Source organism: Pristiophorus japonicus, chromosome 8 (genome assembly GCF_044704955.1).
Source record: "Pristiophorus japonicus isolate sPriJap1 chromosome 8, sPriJap1.hap1, whole genome shotgun sequence".
In the NCBI taxonomy this organism is placed as follows: domain Eukaryota; kingdom Metazoa; phylum Chordata; class Chondrichthyes; family Pristiophoridae; genus Pristiophorus; species Pristiophorus japonicus.
The window spans coordinates 95,262,425-95,289,660 of record NC_091984.1 but is presented as its reverse complement, the minus strand read 5'-3'; the positions used below and the strand labels follow the sequence as shown (position 1 = coordinate 95,289,660).

Here is a 27,236-nt window from a genome sequence, read left to right as displayed (position 1 = left end):
TTTCACAAAGTATGAAGCACACCAATTCTGTGGTTTATTGTAAAACTAATTGCACCTCAGTTTAATTACACACTTAATTGAGCAGGACAACAGTGAATTGGATTGTTGAGGTACAGATCAGTCATGAGTGAATTGAATGGTGGAACAGGCTCAAGGGGCTGAAATGGCCTATTCCTGTTCCCATCTTGACAAGAGGAGGAATGCAGGTTCAATACCCACACTGAGACAATCGATGCCACTCCCCCACAAGGTGGGAGAAATTAAAATACTGAGTGTCACTCCTGGTGGTCAGCTCAGAATGGCATTGTCAGAGACTTGCAATCAGGTCAATATCAGCTGCAATTGGTGCCTGATCTAGGTAGCATGAAAGAGAATTTACCCTCAAATTTAAAGGTAAACTGAGTGTATTGGTTTTAAATCCTGACCATGTAATAAATTACAATAGTATTTTATTAATTTAAAAAAATAAAATGTTTTTGAAATTTGATTAAAATGTTTCCAACTATAACAGCAATCACAAACTTAAAAATATTGATCACATTTAACATGCTTGTTTCAGGCATTTTAAATTAGGTACAAAATAGTGGCTGAACTATCAAGATACATTTATTTCACAATCAATAATAGGGTGTTTCATAATTCAATGATTTTGCAGACTTCCCTTAACCAGGCATGACATTTTGAACTGCTCTGTAGGTCCTGTTCCCTGTTTTACAATAGGGACTGTTGATATGGTCATAAAGTGAAATGGATTGTCTGCTGGAGATTCTAAATCATTGAGCTTTGAGACAGCACGCCACAGCCACTAATGGGTCTTCTGATGTTTATACATTTATTGATATAAAACTAAGCTGTGCTCCTTGGTGAGCCTGTTAGAATTGAATGCAAACTCCATTTGGGAGTAGTAATAGTAGATATTAAACTCTGAGGTTAACAATGTTGTTGAGGAATGGGTGGGGGAGGGTGTTGGGAGGGGAAATCAGCTCGTGGCTAAAGGCAGCAACTTGATAGACAACTAGGAGGACAGTTGATCCACATTTAGATTTGCTATGTAAACCCAACATTTTTTAAATGATGATTTGCTGTGAAATTAAACATTAAAATTCACCATCAGCTGAATGCACCATTTTGAAATAATTACACTCCTTCGAACTAGTACACGCGGTACAAACCAAAAGATATTAGTGATAAGCTTTCATGTCATTTGTGAATTCAGTTAATGGACAGAAAATCCAATTGACAATTTCCATCTATTAAAAGCAGTGAAGACATTTTTAAGTTTCATAAAGTAATAATTTGAAGCTTTATTTAGATAATTCAGAACTGATTAAGCCAGGCAAGTCAAGTCTGCAAAACCTGGATCATTGCTGACACGGTAGCAAAACTGACTGACCAAAGTACTGTAAACCTCTGACATACTGATGCAGAAACTGTCAGAATTTTATGTGAGTGTTTGTTTTGGGTACTTCTGCTGCAATTCTTAATTTTAATTAAAAATGCATTTTCAAAAAAGTGAAACATGTTATATACTGCATCTACAGAGAGACAGGAAGCAATTATCTCCAAGGCCTGCTTATATCAGGATCACCCTTTATGCTAGGGCTGATTATTGCATGTAAATGAATCCCCTACATGCCAAAAACCTCACCATTCATTACCATCATCAACCGACACATGATTTCAAACAGAAATATTTCTGGTAATTTTATGTGGTTCAGCAATTATCACTCAGCTACACATCCCAACTTCAAAGTTAAAATGCCCATGAACAACTTTATGTGCGGCCAACTGCATCTGAATACATCAAATTTTAGTCAATGGATTCACTGTCTACATCACACATTCATATACTGTACCTTTTATTCAATTAAACATTTAAAGTAAAAAAAAAGATACAATTGGTTTTCTGCAAAAAAATATCCAATTTCCTGGAAAGTCTGTATTTTTTTAAAAATAAAATTGGACTTTGAAAATGTTCTTGTTTGGGCACAAAGATTGCACTAAATACTGATCTTATTAAACCAGATTGGATTGCACTTTAGATTCTGGTTAACAGACAAATGAACTGCACTAATAACATACACAGACTGGTCATAAAAAGCAAGCCAAAAAATTTTTTTTAAAAATGAAAGGAGGAGATTATATAACTCCAGTGTTGCACAAACTGGTTCTTTTGGTCTCGGCACCTGCAATTCCTCCGTACCAGACAGCTGCTCTTGGTTCCACTGCTTAAACAGTTTTCCTTGCTGTTAGCACTCGCACTACAGATCCCACTCCTCCAGCTGCTAACACCTAAGGAAGAGATTCAAAGTGGTAATAGCCATCTCAACTACAATTTTGTTTTGAATTTTAAGCTACTTTTTTTTTGGGGGGGGGGGGGTGGGAGGGAGGAGGGAAGAGAAAATTGGTCATGGGGGGAAAAAAAAAAGAGCACATAGTACTTAAAAGTGCTAGTATCTTTAAATATTTCTGTACCTCCTGACATAGGTTCTTTAAACATGTCTCCACATGGAGTGTGAGGTGCAGTTATTTATATTACGGTGAGGATTTGAGTAACTATGACATTACTGTAACCATATTGTCCAACTTGCTACTTTTGGTCAGCTCTATTGAGCAGTCGCTTTTGTATTAGATACTGTTACTAGTCCCGAATAACTTCTAATATATACTAATAGCAAATTTCCTCTATAAAACACAGTGTGCTGAATATTTTAGCCATTCAATCTAAAAGCTACACATTATTGGCTGGCTGTTGGTTGTTTCACTGGTATTTGCTGGGATCTTTGAGCTGAAGGTTCCTTATTTGAGAAGAGTCCTGTATCACTAGGCAAATAGTTATTTTCTCGGAGGATTCTACCCTTGAACAACACAAGACTTCCTAGTTGGTCTCTGTGTCCTCTGATGTCAGTGGATCCCTAGTCAATTAAAATTACAGATTCCTTGGCAATGTGGAATACCAACTTTCATTCAGGGTCCCCAAATGGGTGCAATTGGATTTTGTGGGCTTACATTGCACGTCTATCTTGCTCTGAATAATGCAAGAAGCATGGCGCAACTGTTCCTAATGGGAGTGTGTCATGAACCAAAGCAAATTTGGAAAGTTATGGCATCATATTTAAGTAGCAAGCATTTTATGTAATGATTGTGAGCATCAATGGTGTACAATGGAATCCTGTTGTACAGATCACTTTGTAGGAGTCAACTATTCATCACAAAACAAAAATTGTTTGCCTAAGACCACAAGGCATCTCAGTTTGTTACTGCAATTACTAATAGTTATATGTTTAGCTCAAGTGCAATGATCCCTTTACTGGCAGTTCCTGTGTGTTAAATCGCCTCGGTTAGAACATTAAACTACTTGAATAGGTAATGGACATTATTAATGGCCTACTAATTGTCCTTGGGTGACCCTAACTGGTTAACACTGAAGGATCCAGAGGACAATTCAAAAGCTTTTGCGTTTTGTGCTGCTTCCCCACATTGATGTCTCAACAATGAATGCAAACTTCCTGTGGACTGGGTGTGAGTATAATTCTTTGCTTGAATGACAGTGCACATGCCTGAAATACTGGTATCATTTTGACCTCAGCAAGATGCTCGTCAAATCCTAAAACAGAATTCTCTCCCTAACAATTCATTATATTAAATTATTGCAGCAAAATTAAAATCTGTAATGACAGGGTTTCTCTAATTTAACAAAAACTTAAAATCAAAATAACTTAGCTAACTAAGTAAGCTCAATCAGAAATGACAAATGAGAACTTGGAGATTTCCACTTCAGTGCTCCTAGCATATGGACAATTGCACACCTTCAGCCTGTGATTTTTGGTCCATTCCTTTATTTTTAAATTAAGGCTACAATATCCTTGGACAAGGATGCATGCGCTAAATTGGGATCAACATTTTTAACTGAGGTTTGAAGATCGGCAGCAATGAAAATGTGTGTCTTCCTGCCTGCCAGCCATAGCAAACCCATGAAGCTAATTTTGGAGTTTCCATTGTACTGCTAAGCAAGGTGCTTTAAAACAGCACAGCAATGCTTTCAGCATACATGTTTTAGTTGAAAAGAAACCAAAGTAAAAGCATTAACATTCTGAGCAGCATAATAGAGGAAAAGCTTGAGCAGCTATTCAATCAGCTATTTATCATACTGATGAGTGCTGAGCAACACTTCAGTAAACCTTAGATCATGGGATCAGTAGTCAGGGATTGTTACCCCCATTATCAACCAAGCTGCTGGTTAAATTGATCACCATAACACAATTCCATCATATTGCAGTGTTTAAAGCTGTTGACTGATGTGATTGCAGACACCACCTACACTATGTAGGCATGCAATGAATTGGATGGTTTAGCAAGGGTACACGTAACAATCTTAGGCACCAGAGAAAAATAATAAAAAAAGGTAAGTCTGTCTAATCTAACATACTCATGGAGATCCGGTTACTTTGTCTCAAACCTTTAACAATGAAATACCCAATGTGGGGAGAAAATAATTTTTAATTGGGAAAAAATGAACGAGTACAATGGTAGAAGTCAACAATATTTTCATTTGTACACCAGACATGTAGGGGGAATTTTAACAGGCAAGAATGGGTAGGTTGGGGGTCGGATGCACACTTAAAATTGGAGCAAAATGAAGTGCAACCACAACCCCGCTCCAACGTGCGTTTGGATGTTGCCGAGAAATCTACTCACCAAGCTTTTTGCAAGCGGGCGGGTAGTTGGTGCAATTAACATCCTTAGGAGACGCAAGAGGCCTTTGGAAATAAATTTTAACTTCGCTCTAAATTTAAAGGTGTGTAGAACGGTTTCCCGGGATTCAGGAAACTGACCAGTGAAAAGGAGGAGACCGAGCCGCAGTTCAGGTGGGTATTTAAAACTGGTCATTGCCCCATTTGAATAAAAGCTCACTTATTGCTGGCAAACATTTGGCAGAGTATTCTTGTGTGAATACAGCTTTTTTCAACCTTGGAGGTTTCAAACGAATAGGATCAGAATGGGAGGCACATTGGATATGTTTGACAGCACAAAAGAGGAAGACCATCACCATCCATGGCAGCGAAGATATGATGTGGTGGGATCAGCACGTGCACTGGAGAGAGATGCACAAGAGAGGCCGAGGCCGCAGCAGACACTTCCCACGTCACAGGATTTACAGACACTCAGCTTCCTCGACCTCTTGGAAGAGAAGTGCTTCCGCAGACAGGTTGTCACGACAGGTGGGGGCAGAAATCGGCAGCCTCTTGGTGGAAGACCTGCTCCCTGCTAGTGGCCACGCATTCCTAGTGGCTGTGAAAGTGACTACCGTCTCAAATGTTTTGCCTCCAGATCCTTCCAGTGCGCTACAGGAGACATATCCAGATCGTCCAGTCGGCTGCACATAAGTGCGTAATGCAGGTCATCGATGGATTGTTTCCAACGGCCGGCAATGATGTAAATTTCCCTTGACAATAGCCAGAATAAGCAGGCACTCAAGTCTGGCCTCTCTGGCTGGATTCCCACAGGTTATAGGGTGTCATCTAGTGCACACGTGGCAATCAGAGCACCACCACAGCAACCAAGAGTTTTTACAAACCGCAAAGGATATTTGTCCATCAATGCGCAGCTGGTGTGCAGCCACAAGAAGTTCATACAGGCGAGTACCAGATTCCCTGGGAGCTGTCATTATACTTTGAAACTGTGGTAATCCAACATTCCAGGCCTTTTAGTTCCAGAAAGCAGACTTAAAGGCTAGCTCGAGAGAGAGCGACAAGGGATAGCCCCTTCAAACTTGGCTCAAGGCACCTGTGAGGAACCCCACCAAAGAGGCACAGGAGTGCTACAACCAAAGCCACATGACCACCAGGTGATGTTGCAGAAATGTTCTCCAACTGAATATTGGGAAGACCGAAGCCATTGTTTGATCCCCGCCACAAACTTGGTTCCCTAGCCACTGACTCCATCCCTCTCCCCAACTTCTGTCTCAGGCGGAACCAGACTGTTTCAAAACCTTGGTGTCATATTTGACCCTGAAATGAGCTTTTGACCACTTATCCATAGCATAACCAAGACCGCCTATTTCCACCTCCATAACATCACCCTTCTCTGCCCTTGCCTCAGCTCAACCGCAGCTGAAGCCCTCATCCATGCTTTTGTTACCTCTGACTTGACTATTCCAACGTATTCCTGGCTGGCCTCACACATTCTACCCTACCGAGAGGTGATCCAAACCTCGGCTGCCCGTGTCCTAACTCGCACCAAGTCCCGCTCATCCATCGCCCCTGTGCTCGTTGACCTACGTGCTCCAGATTAAGCAACTCCTTAATTTCAAAATTCTCATCTGATTTTCAAATCCCTCCGTGGCCTTGCCCCTCCCTATTTCTAATCTCCTCCAGCTCCACAACCCCATCATAAGGCCATGGATAAGGTATTGCTCACCCTGTTTAAGGCAGCAGGGAAGTTGGCATTCAAAATCTGTACAGCCATGGTCATAGCCTGCATGTACTCATTTCAGAGCTCAAATTGACCTCCATCCTTTCCACTATTGTGGAGAGTATGCCTGACACGTCTGTCAGCACCCCTGGCTAAGTTGATGATGCAATTCTACTATTCTCCTTCTCCACAAAAGCCCCTGGGGTTCAGCATGTGTCCAAGTGATCAGAGCTTGGACAGGGATTCGCATGAAGCAGACTCTCCACAGCTGTTGCTGCCACCAGGGTCTGCTCGTGCTCACTTTTGAGGTGTGAATCACCAGGTGAAAACCCAACTGTCTAAATGGACCCACCAAAGTGAGTATTTGTACTAGTGCACAGATGTATGTTGTGATACTGCACCCTCAGAGGAAATGAGGTCCTCGGAGGAATTGTCCTTGTGCATGTACTGCAACACTTGCTGTGTGTAATGACCCTGAAAGACAAAAGGGATATGATTTGATCATGGCAAAGTCACAATCTTGACAAATCACCATTCAATCTTGTCACAGTTCAGTCATTGATGAAATAAAGTCAGAATATGCATGTCAGATATTTGTAATTCTGTCACCAACTATCTGCGAGTATTTGTAATTATGTCACCAACTATCTGCGAGCTCCCAGTCTTTCCATCTCCAACAGAGGGATGCAGACGTGCCACTTATCTCCAGGGCCTTCTCCTATATTAGCTGGAGTATTTGTGGTGGCCCACCTCCAGTCCTCTCCCTTGTGTTATGCGCTCTTTTCTCCCACAAGGGGCACAAAAACAGATCTGTGAATGAGTGAAGGTCAAGTATTCACCTGATGGATGCAGTGCATTCAGTGAAATGACTGAGACAGATGCATCAAATTGCATAGGATTGGGGTAAGTGGCAATGGTAGATAAATGAGGAGGTGATGAAGTGCATAGAAAGTGAAGGCTGGGAGCTGCTGAAAGTTGAGTGGGTATGCGAGGAGTGAAGTGATGGGGAACACTTAGCAAGACAGAGTGAAAGGGGGCAGAGGCTTAAACCACAGGATATATTTGAAGCAGTAAATGTACGCACATTTCCTGATCTGGTTAAGTCATTAAACCGCTTCCTACATTGCATCCAAGACCTGGGCACAATGCTCTTGCTCACCTCCTTAGCTACCTCCAACCACGCCTTCTTGATGAGAGCCATGCGTTTTTTCCTCCCAATGCCAGGGAGGAAGCAAGACCTTCCCTGTTCCTGACTGCACCCAGCAGTAATTCCGGGGGTATATCATTAAATCTAAATGCTGATCTTGCTCTATTATACATCATCCATCTTGAACATCTCCAATTTCCGTTAGTGCAGGGTTCCTTTAAATACAGCTGAGATCACATCATGTTGATGCGCATCACACCCGAGACGTGAAATTCCAAAGTCAAGATTAATTGGTTCAATTAAGTTAAGATCGCACATTCTGACCCGCTGAGTTGACCTCTGGGTTTTGTCCACACAATTCCACCACCCCACCCAGAAACCGCCTTCATAATATTGGGGCCATAGTTTCCACAGAACCTGCCATAGCTGGGCTATACACCTACGGTGTGGAAAATGCAAAAGAATCAGTCATATTGATAAATACAATACTAACCTTTTCGTGCCACTGTAGTAAAATTGCACTGCTATTTTCTGATGGTTTTTCAAAACCTTTGTAGATGTACTTCATCAAGAGGTCAACGCTATTCTTGTCAAGGGATTGCACAGCCTTTTCAATATCATTACTTTTAAATGAAGTCAAAACTTTAACAACAGTACTTTCTGCCCGATCCTGTTAAAAAAAAAAGCTTTATCAGTGGCATTTATATTAAATTTCAATTGTTATCAAATGAAGTTAAATGTTCCATTTGGATTTCTTTGCTTTAGACATTATCTGGGCAGAGGTGTTAGCTAAGTGAACTACCACTGTATGAAATATTGTACTGGCTAGTAAATTGTGGGTGAGGTCCCTGGATTTAGCAAACTTAAGTGAATTGACTGAGCGGAAAGTTATATGGAATACTTTCAAGACCGCTCACAAAAACATTTTCCTCCCACTCGTGCCTGTTTGGGCAGACAGAACACAGTTCAATTGTGAGGAGGGAATGTTAGGAGACACGATTCAGTGTTCTGTGTGCCATAGATTATGGCAGAAGACCAATTTGATTCTAGTGAAAGCCAATCATGAGCTGGGTCCAATTTGTAATGTGCCAATTCAGAGCACATAAGACTTTGAGCAAAAGATACTAGTTTTTAGAAGTAGCGTTTTTGCTGACAAGTTCTATTAGCCTTCAATATAAAAGGACTCCAAAAAGAGCGGAATCATCTTCAATTCACAGAACTGCCAGATGCAAGAGCTACGCCATTAATCCAACTGACATTGAATTAATAATACTCCATTTCCACAGATTAATCTTTTAATCCATTTCAATGCAAAGTGAAATCAAGCTCCCCAGGTTGACAAACTTTTCAAGTATCTTTACAAGCAAACAAAATCTGTGCATCAAAATGTATTACTTTTGGATTTTGTACATAAATCCTTAGGACATCTCATAGAAACAGAGAACAGGTACAGGAGTAGACCATTCGGCCCTTCGAGCCTGCACCACCATTCAATAAGATCATGGCTGATCATTCACCTCAGTACCCCTTTCCTGCTTTCTCTCCATACCCTTGATCCCTTTAGCCGCAAGGGCCATATCTAACTCCCTCTTGAATATATCAAACGAACTAGCATCAACAACTCTCTGCGTTAAAGAATTCCACAGGTTAACAACTCTGAGTGAAGGAGTTTCTCATCAGTCCTAAATGGCTTACCCTTTATCCTTAGACTGTGTCCCCTAGTTCTGGACTTCCCCAACATCAGGAACATTCTTGCTGCATCTAACCTGTCCAGTCCTGTCAGAATTTTGTGTTTCTATGAGATCCCCTCTCATTCTTCTAAACTCCAGTGAATACAGGCCCAGTCAATCCAGTCTCTCCTAATGTGTCAGTCCTGCCATCCCAGGAATCAGTCTGGTGAACCTTCGCTGCACTCCCTCAACAGCAAGAACATCCTTCAAATTAGGAGACCAAAACTGAATACAATATTCCAGATGAAGCCTCACCAAGGCCCTGTACAACTGCAGTAAGACCTCCCTGCTCCTATACTCAAATCCCCGAGCTATGAAGGCCAACATGCCATTTGCCTTCTTCACTGCCTGCTGTACCTGCATGCCAACTTTCAATGACTGATGTACCATGACACCCAGGTCTCGTTGCACCTCCCCTTTTCCTAATCTGCCGCCATTCAGATAATATTCTGCTTTCATGCTTTTGCCACCAAAGTGGATAACCTCACATTTATCCACATTATACTGCATCTGCCATGCATTTGCCCACTCACCTAACCTGTCCAAGTCACCCTGCAGCCTCATAACATCCTCCTCACAGCTCACACTGCCACCCAGCTTAATGTCATCTGCAAACATGGAGATATTACACTCAATTCGTTCATCTAAAATCATTGATATATATTGTAAATAACTGGGGTCCCAGTCCTGAACCCTGCAGCACCCCACTAGTCACTGCCTGCCATTCTGAAAAGGACCTGTTTATCCAGACTCTCTGCTTCCTGTCTGCCAACTAATTCTCTATCCACGTCAATACATTACCCCCAATACCATGTGCTTTAATTTTGCACACCAATCTCGTGTGGGATCTTGTCAAAAGCCTTTTGAAAGTCCAAATACACCACAACCACTGGTTCTTCCTTGTCCACTCTACTAGTTACATCCTCAAAAAATTCTAGATGATTTGTCAAGCACCATTTCCCTTTCATAAATCCATGCTGGCTTGCGATCCTGTCACTGCTTTCCAAATGCGCTGCTATTTCATCTTTAATAATTGATTCCAACATTTTCCTCACTACTGATGTCAGGCTAACCGGTCTATAAATCCCCGTTTTTTCTCTCCCTCCTTTTTTAAAAAGTGGTGTTACATTAGCTACCCTCCAGTCCAGAGGAACTGGTCCAGAGTCGATAGACTGTTGGAAAATGACCAATGCATCCACTATTTCTAGGACCATTTCCTTAAGTACTCTGGGATGCAGACTATCAGGCCCTGGGGATTTATCGGCCTTCAATCCCATCAATTTCCCTAACACAATTTCCTGACTAATAAGGATTTCCTTCAGTTCCTCCTTCTCGCTAGACTCTCTGTCCTAGTATTTCCGGAAGGTTATCTGTGTCTTCCTTTGTGAAGACAGAACCAAGGTGGATTGGTGCAAAACCCAAGAAACAGATTCGAGCAAAATGACCTCAATTTCTTCGAAGTTTCAAAAATGGTGCATGGGCAAGCCATTTAATACTTACCTTAACAGTTTGGTTCTTTGTGTTAATTGGGGGATTTTTCAGTGCTGCTTGGAGAGCTGCATTCAAATTTCCTGTGCACAGACGTTAAGGAATAAAACAGACTCCATATTTTACCCACAAGAATACTGAAGGAAACAGCAAAAGAATCAAAATTATTTTTTAATAGAGAATGGTTAATTCTTCATGAACATATATGGATTTTTTTTTTTTTTAAAAACAGCCCACTGTTAAGAGTGGAGTGGCATACAAGAATACAATTCTGGGTGGTCCTCAAGAGCACTGAACATTTGAGAATCAATATAATTATTTAAATATCAGGAGACAATTCAACTTTTCTTTCAGGAATACTCCACAAGATATAAAAGGAATTAATGTTATTGTTGACAGTTACATCAATTGGCGAAGAGTTGTGTGACCGGGCTACAATAGCCAGTACCTGCAGTGAGTTACTACAGTGGGTCAGGCTTCTTTTCCCTGCCGCCTAACAGTTTACTCAGCTTTAAACAGAACTCCATGGATATTCTCAGCAAATTGACAGTTGATGTTCTTAGTTTTACAGCCTATTTTTTAAATTTGGCACAGCATTACAAAGTCTGTACTACTATTCAAACACTACTGAAAGATGTTGTATACTAAAGCACTTGAGTGACAATGTAGTAATATTTTATTGTGCTGTGCCACAAAACACGGATGTGAGTTTGTACCCAGTGATTCTTCATGAGAGTTATTTTCAGGTTCAGGTGCATTGTCATGAAAGATATCCAGGTGGATGCCAGATACATCTGACCAATTAAAAGCATAACCTAATTCCCATTCCTTTACAACTCAAAACAGAAGGCTGGGTGAAAAATGGCTTCCCCAGAATGAGGTAAGGAGAGAAAAATAACTTATTTATATGGCCTCATGTCTCAACACATCCTACAGGAATTCACACCCAAAGAATCATGTTCTGAAATGTAGCCACTGTTGTGGGTAGATGCAGCAGCCAATTTACACGCAAAGTTTCTCCAAAGAGCAAAGATTAAAAACCAGTTCATCTGTTTGTGGCGCTTTTGATTAAAGAGAGGGGAATGTTGACCAGTACATAGGATGAAATCCCTGCTCTTCGAGTAGTGCATAGAAACTTTTACATCCACCAGAACAGGCAAAGAAGCCTTGTTTAAAAACTCATCTAAGCAATAATAATGCAGCATTCTCTAATAGGCTCAAGTGTCATCTTAGATTATGCATTGAACCCATAACCTTCTCAGTGGTGGGAATGTTATAAACTAGACAAAGCTGACAATACATTGAGAAAAAAAAGAGACATGGCTGTTCATATTGCCCTGCTGTCTGCAGATACTAATACATCATATCACCATTAGATCTGGAATCTAGCTCAACTGTCTATTGAAACTGAAGATATCTTTCAGCCAACCAGCCTTTAGTATTCATGAGTTATGATTGGCATTGGGTGCCAAGAAGTGAAACTGCTAGTCAAACTGATCAGGAAAAGGAGAAAAGATACTTCAAACATCAAAACGATTATTAAAAAAAATCTAAAACAATGAATCACATGGCAATTGCAAAGCTGAAAGCTTAAAAAAAACCTAAACAATGGGCTGCGAGGGAAACAGGGCATCTCTGACCTGAGTGAACTGGACAAGCAACTCTATCTCCTTAATTAATCAGATTGAAGGATTGAGAAATTAATAGCGCAAGGACCGAGAAGGAAGTGTAAATTAGAGTGGGCAAATTCAATGTCAAAAATCAGGAACAGAAAGAGAAAGAGGGAAAGAAAGACTGTATTAACAGAGAAAGAGACACAAAGTTAAAAAAAAAAGATTTAAAATCTCCAACAATAATTAAAACCTGAAGCAATGAGACTCCACACAAAATGGTTAATTTTCAGTGCCAGAGGTTGTCTGGCAGCAATTAACATATCATTAAAAGGGTATATTGGGCTAGAAATTCCATAACTAGCGCCATGACCATTTTTGGGGCGATAATAGCGACTTTTTTTTCACGCTGGAATACCGTTATAGCTTGACGCCGCAAAATTCAGCAGTGACCAGCGATAGCCAAATTCAGCGATCTTGGGGGGGGGGAAATGGACCTTCTGTGCGTGCCCAATTTTTTTTTTTGCGCCGATTTTTTTCCTCCCGCAATTCTGGTCAGGTGTCAAGGTGCACCCGCACATGTGCGGCACACCCAGGTCTCAATCTGCCATTTCTTACAGACAAAAGATGCAGCAGGGTGATTATAGTAGGCAGAGGGCCAGGAAATTTAGTTCCAATGCCAATGAAGCACTTATCACAGCAATTGAAGAGAGATGGTGGGGGAGGGGGGTGCGGGCGAAGTAAACCCCCCCCCCTCCCCCCAAGCTGTTATGAGATTTTGGACCAGTGTTGCCGAGAAGGTCTCCTCAGTTGATGACATTCGCAGGGACCACCAGCAATGCAGGAAAAGGTGGAATGACCACTGCAAGGTCGTGAGTGTAATATTTTTTATTGATGCACTCCTTGATTACTTAAATTGTAAATCTGACATATGCTGCTGTAGGTAACATAGAAACATAGAAAATAGGTGCAGGAGTAGGCCATTCAGCCCTTCTAGCCTGCACCGCCATTCAATGAGTTCATGGCTGAACATGAAACTTCAGTACCCCCTTCCTGCTTTCTCGCCATAACCCTTGATCCCCCGAGTAGTAAGGACTTCATCTAACTCCCTTTTGAATATATTTAGTGAATTGGCCTCAACTACTTTCTGTGGTAGAGAATTCCACTGGTTCACCACTCTCTGGGTGAAGAAGTTTCTCCTCATCTCGGTCCTAAATGGCTTACCCTTATCCTAGGTAGGCTTAGTGTTGCACCTTATTTGTCATGAATGATCGTTGCACATTATCAAGACTGCTTTTTGATGTCTTAAAAGATGTTTCTGCACGTCGATGTCTTCATGAGCCACGTGCAACTACCAGGACCATTAAAACAGAGGACTGTATTAAATGTACGCAATATGGTATAAGCATCTTGATGGCTGTGTGTGCCACAAGAGCAGAAGGGCACTCTGGTAACCATTCCTAATGTTATTTTTGCAGGAAAAGTTATCCCACAATCCCCGCGAGCAGTGACGCACAGGTCTGTTAATGCATCCATTAACAGACCTGGAGGAGAGTGTGGCTGGTTTAATTGGTGCCTCTGAAGGTCAACTACCCATGTGGGTGCTGAGCTCATGTTCCGAACTGACGACAAGTCCTGCAGAATCCCCGGGCTGGGTTGGAGCAATGTGATGCAATGTCTGTGGACTAGGGTTGGGGCAATGTGATGGTGTCTCTAGACAACATATAATGCACTTGCACTAGTGGTGGTCCTTCAAATAAGCCTGCTCTATGTGACCTTACTCATGTCACCCTGCCCCTTTCCCTGCTGCTAACCACTCGTCTGTTGTTTTCTATTTTGTAGATGAGGATTTTGAGGCGCCACGTCCTCGTATGCAAGCCTCCACTTCAGCCCATCGTGTGTGGGTCGAAGAGGAAGATGAGGGCCGTGCTGAGGACCGTCCACGAGAGGAACATCATGAAGCTGTTTCCGGGGGGGGTGGGGGGGGGGGCGATGCAGTCAGCACGTCTTTTAGCTGTGGCCACAAGTTCCTCGGAGGAAGCCACATTCACAGGCTTCGTTCAATCTGAGGCAGCAGGTCCAAGTCGTGTGCAGCAAAGCACCTCCAGGGTGGAACCCCGTGTGCCGTCTCGTCAGAGGCTGAGTCGGCAAAGCCGGTCAGCTGAAAGACAGGCAAACGCACACTTGGATATGGTGGGACTGTCTAGGGAGAGCATCGAACTCAGTCGAGAGCTCCTCCAGGCCCTGGGTGGCATTTCCGGCACAATCTGCGGACATGAGTGAGGGCATGTCGCAGATTGCAGCTGCAATGCGGTCAATGCCCTGCGGCAATTGATGGTCTCGACTTTTGGCACTGCAGTCCCCAGTGTCATACCACCTAGACCGACAGCACTTGAGTGGTGAGGCCGAGCAAGAGCCTACCGAATCAGAAGCCGAGCCTTCCATACCCAGAGCTTCTCCAAGGGGTCCAATGACATTTCCATTCTCTTCCCCCAACAGCAGCACTCTGCGTGCCTTGCTGCACATTGTTTTGGTCCCAACGCAGGTAAGGATAGGAGCAAGAAGCAAGGGGGGGGGGGGGTGGATGGAAGGGTTAAGATCAGGAGGGAGGGAGGGAACAGAGAGAAAGGTGGCCACAGTTAAAAGACGTTCGGTGCAGGGGTTGTTGTTTTGCTGTAGGTTTCCTATTTGTTACTTTATAAAAGTTTTTAAAGTTTTACAAAATTGTGTTCAAGTTAAACATTTAAGTTTCAAAATTAAAGTTTACAAAGTTTCAAGAATGTACGAATGTTTTATAAATTTACAAATCTTTTATAAATTCTTTTGTTCACCTTAACCATTCTTGTGCAGCGTCTCATTTGTAGAAGAAAAGGAATGGTCAACATGGTGGGAGAGTGTGCCTTTCACTGTTCAAGCAAAGCACTGATTTATGAGCTGTTGACGCAAGAGTTTTGCAGTGGCGAAAGCTCCACGAGGCCTTCCCTGTGGTGGCATGGGTTCATCGCTAGGCTCCTTGTCCTCCTCCCCTCTCTCCTGAGGTGGTCCTGCAGTCCCCAGTGGCAAATCCTGTTCCCTCATGATGGCCAAGTTGTGTAGCATGCAGCACACCACAATGAACTCAGCAACTTGCTGAGGGGAGTATTGCAGGCTGCCTCCAGTGGTGCAGATATCAGAAGCGTGTGGCTGTCATTATAGCGATGCTCGGCTTGTCTGTGGGTTCCGGAAGGGAGCCATGAGCCAGGTGGCGAGGCCGTAACCTTTGCCCCCAGCATCCAGCTCTGGTCTTGTGGCTGATGCTCAAACAGGCATGAGACACTGCTCTCACACAAGATGAAAGCATCATGGATGCTCCCTGGAAATTGGGCATTTACTGTCATGATGCACTGAGTATGATTGCAAACGATCTATACGTTCAGGGAGTGGAATCTCTTTCGGTTTCGGTAAACCTCTGGCTCCTACAAAAAAGGTGCTCACAGGGCAATGTGCGTACAGTCAATGGCACCCTGAACCTTGGGAAATCCAGCAATTCATACAAAACCCAGTCCTCTTATTCTGTGCCCCCTTGGTCATTAGGAACTTTATAAAGTCCATCCTGCGTGCGTACAGTGCAGTAGTCACCTGGCGAATGCAACAATGTGTAGCGAACTGCGAGATGCAGCATATATCCCCTGCTGATGCCTGAAAGGTGCCGGAGGCACAGAAGGCAAGTGCCGCAGTCACCTTCACTTCGACGGGCTGTAGGTCTGCCTTTATCAGCTGTGACCACCTCTTTTCGGAAGCGCAGTCTTCAAACGCACTGTGCCTCAGAGAGCTGCAGGTAGGAGCACTGTTCCCTTTAAACTCGTGGGGAGAGGCAAGGCCTCCTCCCCATACGTCAGCAAGCTCTTTGATTACACTCAAAATGCTCTTGAATAAGCCTCCTTTTCGATGCTGCATAGAAAAAGCAGCCAGCAATATTGACAGATATTATAGCCCCCATTCTTTTAAATGTCCTTAAATAGCCTTAAAAACAGAAATATAAACTCTCAGAAATCTGTGTAAAATGCAGCCTTCCCTCCAAATCCTTTTATGCACTGAACTTCAGCTCCGTTTTTCAAGATGGCGTCGTTAGCACCAGGTGCGTTGTGGGCCCGAGCAGGTAAAACTTCATTTTTTCCAGCGTGTTTTTGGGCGGGCAGTGAACATGTCGGTATCGGCGAACTTTCCGCCCGCAGCGATAGCGGAGCATTGCACGCCAATTGAAGTCTCAAACGGTGAAAAAAATGGGCGGGGGATCATTTTTACCGTCGGTGCAAAACCGCTGCCGAATTTTCCGCCCGGGCGCTAAATTTTGTGCGCCACATTTAGCGCCCAAATCAATTTTTCTGCCCCAAGTCAGTAAAACAGACGCAAACCTGCTGAATTTCTAGCCCTTCGACTTAACTTTCTGTGGCGAGTTTAGTTCACATCGACCGCACAAATACAGCAACTTCAAGTCATTCAATGCACATCAATGATGAGGCAGACAGGGAGGTGGCATTTTCACAAAGCGCAAGAATGGCGCAACTTTTGGATATTTGAGTTTAACCACGCACTTGCCCCTCGCCAGAACTTGCTGCACCAAGTAAAGGCAAGCGCCATTAGCCTCAGTTATTTTGACAATATTTACACATTTCTAAAACAAATTTCATTTCTAACCGGTCTTAAAAAAAATAGTAATTTATGATGCTGTCCAGATAGATGAAGATAACAGCTACATCAAAGTGATTAAAAAGCAGCACAAGTAGAAAAGCTCACTTAGGGCAGGCAGATTTGTACTCAAGATTACCAGCTCTTCCGAAGGAACCTGAAGAATCACACTGAACAGAGTTACTCGGAGACTATTGCAACACTTCTGCTTTGTGAGGATATTACATTTTAATGTTTATTCAAACATTTTATAATAGGCAACATTCAGTTATTCGAGCTCCTAAATATTCAAATCCCAACTCTTCCAAAGCAGTTCAGATAATCTGAATGCTCAAGAATGGGCAGGTTACAGTGGTTGACAAAAGTTACATTGGACAGGTTAGATGCAGGAAGAATGTTCCCGATGTTGGGGAAGTCCAGAACCAGGGGTCACAGTCTAAGGATAAGGGGTAAGCAATTTAGAACTGAGATGAGGAGAAACTTCACTCAATTGTGAACCTGTAGAATTCTCTACCACAGAAAGTTGTTGAGGCCAGTTTGTTAGATATATACAAAAGGGAGTTAGATGTGGCCCTTACGGCTAAAGCGATCAGTGGCTATGGAGAGAAAGCAGGAACGGGGTACTGAAGTTGCATGATCAGCCATGATCATATTGAATGGTGGTGCAGGCTTGAAGGGCCGAATGGCCTACTCCTGCACCTATTTTTTGTGTTTCTAGTCCCACATCTTTTGATAACCGTGGGATTTTTTTTTTACACATCTATTTGGAGATGCAATATCTCTCCTTTCCAGCTCTCAAAACATATTTCTACCAGATATTAAAATTACTAGTCTAAAAACTAATGCAGCCATTTTGCTACTCCTTGTAAATAATCTGAAACATTACTCTGACCAAGATTCCTTGTGAATAAGAGATATCATTTTCACACTGCTCTTCTAAATCCCAGCAGTAATTTATCCTGAAAGATAGGCAAATGCTATTCTGGTATGTACAGATACACAGGGAAACAGACAGGAACTGACTAGCCCGTCAAAGATGATGCATGAAAAAAAAAAATCACATATCCCTATAAGAACACAACAGCTCCACAGCAAATAGATCTCTACTTCAAAACAGCATACCACAAGTTGTGGCTGTAATGTCCTGTGCGACTGAGGACAGACAGTTGCAAGGTTACACAGTACCATCTACATTAACTTTACAAACATCTCCAAGTAGTCTATCACTATGCAATCTGTAAGTCAGGAGCTGACTTGGAACAGTTCATTACTAACAATATACAATGGAATCTATCTTCACCATGCAACATACAACTCCACTTATGTCCTGTAACCCAACAGTACAAATTACACATTAGCGCAGCCATTAATCTGCAATAAGTAAAACAAAAGTACACATTGAATTGGATAGCTTTCATTTTAAAAAAAAAGTCTCCATTCACTGAGTTAGTGTTCACACTTTCCCCAACAACCTTCAACCTAAATTCAAAACAGGTCCTTTACTAAACTCCAATGCGACAACTCCATTTTCTACACAATACATCCAAATGACCTCAGCGATACTGGCCAATTAAAAGTTAATTAATTGTACATGAAGCACAGATGTCCGAAATACAAGGCACATTTCTCTTTTTAGTTTTAACCTTTTACACAAAACAATGTTAGTTATATCCCTCTACACACAATAGTGGATTTCCACTCTTGGTTTCGAAGCTGGCAGTTATAATGCATCTATTGCAACATACAGCTTCCTCATGCGTGTTAACTTGAAAAACACTTTTTAAAAAAAAGTGTGTGTGTTATTTTATATAACATGGGTGAGGAATTCAAGTTGTGCTGGCTCCCTCTTGATTCTGGACTTGTGCAGGCTTGAGTGACAAACTAAAGCTGGATAACACGTCTGGAATTTTATATTTAATAGTTTGGGGCTCTGGGCTTTCTGGAGAGCAAAAATGAAAGTTTATAAATTAGTGCTACAAAGTGTTATCAGAACTTCAGCTTCAGAATCAAGTATTTTATAGAATCGTAGAATGATACAGCACAGGAGGCCATTTGACCCATCGTGCCAGCTATTTGGTAGAGCTATCCAATTCGTCCCACTCCCCTGCTCTTTCCCCATAGCCCTGAATTATTTCCCCTTTAAGTAGCTATCCAGTTCCCTTTTCGAAGTTACTATTGAGTCTGTTTCCACCACCCTCTCAGGCAGTGTATTTCAGATCACAACTCGCTGTGTAAAACAATGTTCCCTCATGTCGGGTCTGGTTATTTTGCCAATGGTCCCTTTCTTTTGTGAATCCTCCTCGCTGTTTACTACATTTCTGAGCTTCACGTCATCTGCAAACTTTAAAATTATGCCCAGTATAACCAAGTCAAGGTCATTAATAATACATCAAAAAGAGCAGTGGTTCTAAAACCGACCCCTGGGGGACACCATTGTATACTTCGCTGCAGTCTGAAAAACAATCACTCTGTCCCTCAGCCAATATTGTATCCACACTCCACTGTCCCTTTAATCCCATGGGTTTCAATTTTGCTAACAAGTCTATTGTGGTACTTTGTCAAACGGCTTTTGAAAGCCCATATACACATCAACCGCACTACCCTCATCAAGCCTCTCCATTACTTTAGCAGTTAATTTGCTCAGATTTCAGTAGCATATCTGCTATTATCTGAAATAAATTACCAGATTATATTAAATTTATTAATTTAGTGTATCATGCAATAAATTGGGCTGTGGTTCATTAAGTTCCTTCAATTAATATATTGACTTGCACAGAATCTACATCACAATGCACAGTACAGGAGGAGAGACATGCTGTTTAGAAAAATGCAAGACAAAAGACAATTACAATGTTCTGACGAAAGGTCAGCGAGCCGAAACGTTTCTCTCTCCACAGATGCTGCCTGACCCGTTGAGTATTTCCAGCATTTTCTGTTTTTATTTCAGGTTTCTAGCATCCGCAGTATTTTACTTTTGAATCAAGTACAATGGTTCCATTCAAAAGCTGTGTTATGGGATGGCCTCCAAAACATTAACCACCTCACTGGAGAACATGCTTCAAAATCCTTAATAAACCCGTTGTTCATAACCCATTCTAGAGGCATCATCACATACTCGCAAGTCAGGAAACATACTGGTTACAGTTAAAAATAAAGCAATAAATCTGAAAGCAGGCAGAAAGTTTTCAAATGAGCTTAGAGTCAGCAGAACCTGTAAAAGGGAAGTCATGAGTAGTGGACAGAGAATAAGCCAATGAGCAACATTACCACAAATAAGAGCATTCATGTGTTGAGGTCATGGTCTGCACATCACGGTATCCAAGTCCTCATTCAGTTCACACCATTGACATCACTCTGGTTGGGGTGGCACACTCCTTACACACATTGGGTTACCAAGTATCTATAAATAAGTGTACAATTCCCTTTGAAAGCAATGAAGTGGGCCATTTTGAATCAAGCCTGATTACACACAGGCACATCCTACAAGTCTGTGTTCACAGTCCCTCAAGACTTTATGTAATGAACATTAACTCAATAGCTGCCATTACTGTGACATCAGAAACTACTGCTCCCACTGCTAGTACAGCAAGATTGCAACAGATGACTCGCATTTATAAAACGCCTTGCTTCTCTGAACAGCTCAAAGCAGTTCACAATGAATTATTTTGAAGTGCAATGATCTTGTAATCCCTGTGTCTAGAACTTCAGAGTTTTCCAACCTTCAATTCAAATCAACAGGTTAGTGGGGATTCACTTGTTCGAACTGCTGTGATGTTAACAGGCTGTCTGAGCAGAATTCTCACACACAGCAAATAAGGAAGTGGGTAAGGTCTTAAAATTCTAACCTTTTAAAAATGTTAGAGAGCAAAAGAAAGATTTGGGCTCTCACATGGAGAAAAGGCAAACCTGAAATAAAGATGGACAAACTTTGTAAAAATAAAATTTGTTTAATATTTTTAATTTTTTATTAAAATGGACAAATTTCACACTGCACAAAATTAAAATTAGTTTTCCAAGCCCTTAACCTTTATTTAGCAGTAATAATGCTGTCAAAACCCCATTTGCACCTAATCCCTTTGGGTCTAACTTTTAGTGGGGAAATTTAGCAGCGTTTTGGTCAGTTTCAATGATTAGGCTGATTACACACAGAAGAGAATGGCTTAGCCTGAGATTGTGGCCAAGGAAGGGGATGTAATCAATGGCAAGGTAATGTACACAGTTTGTGGTGGGGTCTGAAGACAATGGCTTCAGTCTTCCCAACGGTCAACAGGAGGAAATTGCAGCTCATTCCAAGACTGGATGTCGGCCAAGCAGTCTGAAAGTAGAGATATCGAGCCATGTGGTAGGGAGGTAGATCTGGGTATTATCAACATACATGTGGAAGCTGACCCAAAGTTTTTGGGTAATATCGGCAAGGGACAGCATGTAGATGAGAAAGAGGACCAAGGGCAGATTCTTAGGGGACTCCAGAAGGAACTGTGCAGGGTGGGAAGAGAAGCAGTTGTTAGGGATGCTATGGCTCTGACTGGATAGGCAAGAGTGGAACCACGTGAGGGCAGTTCCAGAGAGTTGGGCAGAGGAGGGTGGTGTGGTCAAAGGCTGCAGAGAGGTAGAGAAGAAAGTGTAGGGAAAATGCACCATGTCACAGTCACAAGGGATGGCATTGGTGACTTTGAAATTGGACTGTGTTGTGCAGCAGTGGAAACCTGACTTGAAGAGATTCAGACATGAAGTGGCAGGAAAGTTGAACGTGAATTTGGGAAGCAACATGTTCAAGAACTTGAGAATAAAGGGAAGATGGAGATGGGGGTGAGAGTTGGCAAGGGCACGGGGGTTGTGTTTTTTTTGGAAGTGGGTGATAATGGGAGGTTTGAAAAGGAGCAATACCCAAGGAGAAGGAACCATTTACAATGCCAACTGACTGAGGGGGGTGGAGGGGGCAGTTGTTCAGTGAGAAGGGGTCAAGGGAGCAGGACACAGGTCTCAGACAAGATGACTTCAGAAGACATGAAGGGAATATAGGAGAGAATCTAGTGAAATTTGCAAGATCAGAGCTAGGGCAGGGGAAGATTTGGCTTGGTGTACAAGGAGGTAGGGGTGGGGGAAGCAGCAGAGGCAGCTGAATGAATGGTCGCATTCTTAGTGACAAAATAAGTCCACAAACTCTTGCTGTTGGAGGGGAGGATGGAGGCGGCAAGGGATTTAGGCAGATGATTGATAATCTTTAATATGGTCTTGGAGTAGTGTGCTATTAAAGTTGAAAAGCTATCTAATAGGACATTTAACTCATACATAACATAAAAGGGAACCCAAAAAGGCCAGAATTATTAAACCATTTGATCATGGAAGGTATTGAGCGTCAGCTGTGGCTCATTGGGTAGCACACTTGCCTGAGTCAGAAGGTTGTGGGTTCAAGTCCTACTCCCGGGACTTAAGCACATAATTCTAGGCTGACACTCTGTAGTGCTGGGGGAGTGCTGCACTGTCGGAGACGCCTTCTTTCGGATGAGACGTTAAGCCAAGGCCCCGTCTGCTTTCTCAGATGGACGTAAAAGATCCCATGGCACTATTTCAAAGAAGAGCAGGGGAGTTATCCCCAGTGTCCTGATCAATATTTATCCCTCAATCAACATCACTAAAACAGATTATCTGGTCATTATCACATTGCTGTTTGTGAAAGTTTGATGTACAAATTGGCTGCCGTATTTCCCACATTACACCAGTGACTACACTTCAAAAATACTCCATTGGCTCCGGCGGTCGTGAAAGGCACTATATAAATACAAGTCGTCTTTTCTTTCAGCAGTTACTGGTTTGGTACTCACTGGGTTCAGATGCTTGTACTTTTCAGGGAGGTCACTGGATCAAGAGCATGAATGATAAACCTACGTTGATTTCCTCCTCCTTGCCCAGTCCAGAACCAGTTACCAGGCCATTATAACCCTGCCTGAGATCAGTTGCTCAATATATAGACTCCCAGTGTCTCCCTGGTTTATATGCCTCAGTACCACAGGAAAAAACTTTTTAAACACAAGTATACGACAAATGGGATACAAATTTTGAAACCCTAGTGAGAATGTCCGCTATAATTCACCCACGCCTTCATCACTAAGGAAATGGCCTAAACTGGTGATGTAGACAAAGTATCAGTTTACCCAAGTGATACAATGCAATCATCCTTTCATAATAATTATTTGTAAATATGACCCTAATCTTCTGCGGTTGCCAGCGAGACTGGATTTTCTGAATCATGAACAAGTTGTACTGACACGTGCTCCAACTGCAGCCCATTCCCTGACTACTGAACCTGACGGAGTGCAACCCTAATATCCAGTTTGACGTCAAGACGAGCTTCAACCCCCACATCTTATCCATCAAGACTATCTATTTCCAGCTCCACATCATTATCTAACTCGGGCCTTACCACAACTGAAACACTCATTTATGTCTTCATGCTCCTGGACCATTACCTCGAGTGCTCCATGGATCCATCCTTAGCCCCCTACTATTTCTCATCTACATGCTACCCCTCTGCAGCATCATCCAAAAACATCAGGTTCTACATGTACAGTATGCTGATGACACCCAGCTCTACTTCGCCACCACCTCTCTCAGCCACTCCACTGCATGATTGGTCATGCTGCTTGTCTGACATACAGTAATAGAGCAGAAATTTCCTCCAATTAAATATTAGGAAGACCAAAGCCATTTTCTTCGGTCCCCGCCACAAACTCCATTCCTCAGACCCGACTCCAGCCCTATTCCTGGCCACTGTCTGAGGCTGAACCAGTCTGTTCGCAACCTTGGCGTCATTTTTGACCCCGAGCTGAGCTCTATCAGCAAAACTGCCTACTTCCATCTCCGTAACATCACCCATCTCGGCCCCTGCCTCAGCTCATCTGCTGCATTAACCTTCATCCATGCCTTTTCTAGCTCTAGATATAACTATACCAATGCACTCCTGACCAGCCTCCTACCTTGCACCTTTCATAAACTTGAGCTCATCCAAAATACTGCTGCCTATATCCTAACTCACACCAAGTCCTGTCTACCCATCATCCCTGTGCTCACTGAACTACATTGGCTCCCTGTCTAGCAATGCCTCGATTTGAAAATTCTCATCCTGATTTACAAATCCCTCCATGGCCTCGCCCCTCCCTACATCTGTAACCTCTTCCAGCCTTACAGACCTTCGAGATCACGGGGCTCCTACAACTGTGGCCTCTTGTGCATCCCCAACTTACATTGGTCCACCGTTAGTAGTCATGCTTTCAGGCCCAAAGCTCTGGAATGCCTTCCCTTAACCTCTCCGTCTCTTTAGTTCTCTTTCCTCCTTTAAGGTGCTTCTTAAAGTCTACCTCCATGACCAAGCCTCTGTCCTAATGTCTCATGTGGCTTGGTAATACATTTTGTCTGATAACGCTCCTGTGAAGCGCCTTGGGACATTAAAGATGCTTTATAAATGCAAGCTGTTATATATTAACTCTAGGCTTGATTTATCCAATGCAATCCTCAGCTGTCTCCCGAATTCCATCCTACAAAAATTCCAACCTGCCCAAAAGTCTACCACCCAAATCCCATCCTGCATTAAGTCCCCTGTCCTCATCAATCTCTACTGGCTATTTGTACCCCAATTCAGTGAAGTAAAATAAAATCCTTATCTTCAATTCGCCCCACTCTGGCCTATGAATCTTCCGCTCTACTTTTGGTGGCAGCTGTCTGGACTCCCAGCTCTCCGACACACTTTCTCCAAGGCTCCTCTCTCCCCTTCAATGCTACATCTTGAACCAAGTCATCCAGTCACCACCCCAACTCTTTCTAACCACAGCTCACCATTTATATTCCACCCCGGAATGCGTTGCCACAATAAATGGCACCATGTACATATAAAGTGTCCTTGAACTAAATCCCTAAAATAAAAAGCATTTTTAAAGTGTACAAAACTGCATCAAATGCAAAAATACAAAGTATATCCTTGCTGTTTAAACCTGAAACCGTTGCACTGAAGCAAAAACCACGCCCCGACCACAGGAAAGTGCAGCGAATGCAAAAGTCAGGGAGGAACTTCTGACGGAGTGAGTACAATGCAATCAATGGGCGGCAGCGACGGCGCTGCCCCCGCGGGCCCAGGTGGTGTGGCCCGGGGCCCAGCTCAGAAAAGGATATTGCCTGATAGAGGCGTCCACCTCGGCTTCGTCGGGTCCCAGCTGGTTCTCGCCACCTTCCTCCTCGTCCACGTAATTGTTCTCGTCATAGTCGTCCACGTTGACCCGACGGAACTTGTCGACGGTCGTGTTCTTGGACATGTCGAGGGCCGGCCGGGGACTGTGCTGGACTCTGGCGGCGGGGGCAACTTTAAACCGTCAGTCGCTCGCGAGCCGGCCAAGGCAAACCGAGCCAGGCGCTTCCGCAAAGTGACAGCGCGGGAGGGCGGAGCCATGGCGCGCGCGCCTAACGCAGCGTCCGAACGCCGGAGCGCTCTGAAACTGCGCTGGGCCGCACCCACCCTGGTCACGTGCCGGGGGAGGCTGGGGCCGGGGTTCGCTGTGACTGCTGGCAGAGCGTCCAGGAGCCCAGCCTCAGGGAGCCGCGCATGCGTCCTGCGCCACGTATCCGTCCTGTTGACAGCCGTTTTTTTTTTAAACAGCTTGCAGCCTCGGGTAGGAGAGTGGATAAGACGGAGAGCCGGGAAGGAAGAGCACCGGGGTGAAGGACGTGATCGAGTTAGACCTACGTCACATTCTCACCACCACCACCACCAACTTGTATTTATATAGCACCTTTAATGTAGTCAAACGTCCCAAGGTGCTTCACAGGAGTATTATGAGATAAAAATTTGACATCGACCTGTATAAGGAGAAATTAGCATAGGTGACCAAAAGCTTGGTCAGAGGTATGTGTAATGAGATAATGTATACCGCCCTCTAGCTAGGCAGTATATTGTTGTATTGAGAGAGGGTCTGTGAAGGAGTGCCATTTTAAAGTTCCACATGGCTGTCTGAGATCTCTCAAATAAATAAAGTTAAGTTGAACTAAGAGTGTTCAAGAGATTATAAAATTCATGGGGTCGGAAGCGGAACACTTCCAATCTTTCGTCGAATGCATCTACGACCGAAATATTGGAACTGTAAGACTTTTTCGAGCCGATCGAAATTGACATTAAGCAGTGCAGTGCGGAGCATGCTTGCTACACGTCGCGCATGGATCCGTGAAGGGCAATAAATAGTCATAAACTTGTAAAATAATCTAAAGGCATTAGTAAAGTAAATTTAAAGTGGCATGTAATTGTAGAGCCTCGATTGAAAAAGTATTTCTACAAATACATGGCCACGATATTTTACTATTAGACTCGTTCTAGTCTTTTGGGTATTTGAACTGTACACATGTATGTGACAAACTCAAAGTCCAAAGCTGTAGCGAGTTATCATGACCACCACGGTGCCAACTCACGCGCACATTCCTCTCCCACCTCCATTGCAGGTGACTGGCAATTTGAAAGCCAATTAGAAAAAATTCAAACAGCTGTGGGACAGTTATGAAATTATCATGAATATTGTGGAAACACCAGATAGAGTTAGGGTCTCAACGTTTATCACTGCCATTGGCAGTGATGCCCTAGATATCCACAATAATCTTCCCTACAAATCAGGAAGACAAGCAGAAAACTGAGATTATTTTTAAGCTCTGGGAAGAGCACTGCAAAGATAAAACCAACATCATCTATAAACAGTACCAGTTTAACAACTGTGTACCAGGGGACGAGCGGTTTGACACATCTCGTGAAAGTGAGAGCTAGTGTCATCATGTGATTTCAACTTTTTGAGGGATGATTTCATTAGAGACCGCATGGTCTGAGGAATATCTGATAACACTCTGCGTAAGAGGCTGTTGCAAGAATCAAGCCTAACACTTGATAAATGTGTGATGCTCTGTAAAGCTACAGCCACAGTTGCGTAAATGAAATCCATGAAGCTCACTAAAACAGACTCTGACGATGTCAAAGCTGTAAGACAGAAACCCCGACCAACAAAGAAAGAATTCACAGACAAAGAGTTCACGAACAATTGCAGATATTGTGGCAAAAAACATGAGCAATCAAAAATTAAATGCCCAGCATATGGGAAAACCTGCACAAGTTGCAGCAAACTAAATCACTTTTCTCAAAAGTGTAGACAGGAT

The 27,236-nt window shown here is 43.0% G+C and overlaps 1 protein-coding gene across 1 annotated transcript; it reads right to left on the bottom strand.

Moving 5' to 3' along the window:
• LOC139268641 (actin-related protein 2/3 complex subunit 5-like) lies at positions 1–25,501 on the bottom strand. The gene is made up of 4 exons (XM_070887127.1): positions 25,224–25,501; positions 10,792–10,864; positions 8,055–8,231; positions 1–2,292 (listed from the first exon to the last, which is right to left on the bottom strand). Exons 1-4 carry the CDS (start codon positions 25,361–25,363, stop codon positions 2,230–2,232), a joined length of 453 nt encoding a protein of 150 aa, XP_070743228.1. The 5' UTR covers positions 25,364–25,501; the 3' UTR covers positions 1–2,229.
• Positions 25,502–27,236: the final 1,735 nt, after the last annotated feature.

What these genes read in the sequence shown, in the direction of transcription:
- LOC139268641 (XM_070887127.1), bottom strand. Translation starts at nt 25,363, where the DNA reads ATGTCCAAGAACACGACCGTCGACAAGTTCCGTCGGGTCAACGTGGAC. An exon ending in GTGGACGCCTCTATCAGGCA is followed by an intron (nt 10,865 to 25,223) that starts ATATCCTTTTCT and finishes ACGTCTGTGCAC; the next exon opens with AGGAAATTTGAATGCAGCTC. An exon ending in TACTACAGTGGCACGAAAAG is followed by an intron (nt 2,293 to 8,054) that starts GTTAGTATTGTA and finishes TCTCTTCCTTAG; the next exon opens with GTGTTAGCAGCTGGAGGAGT.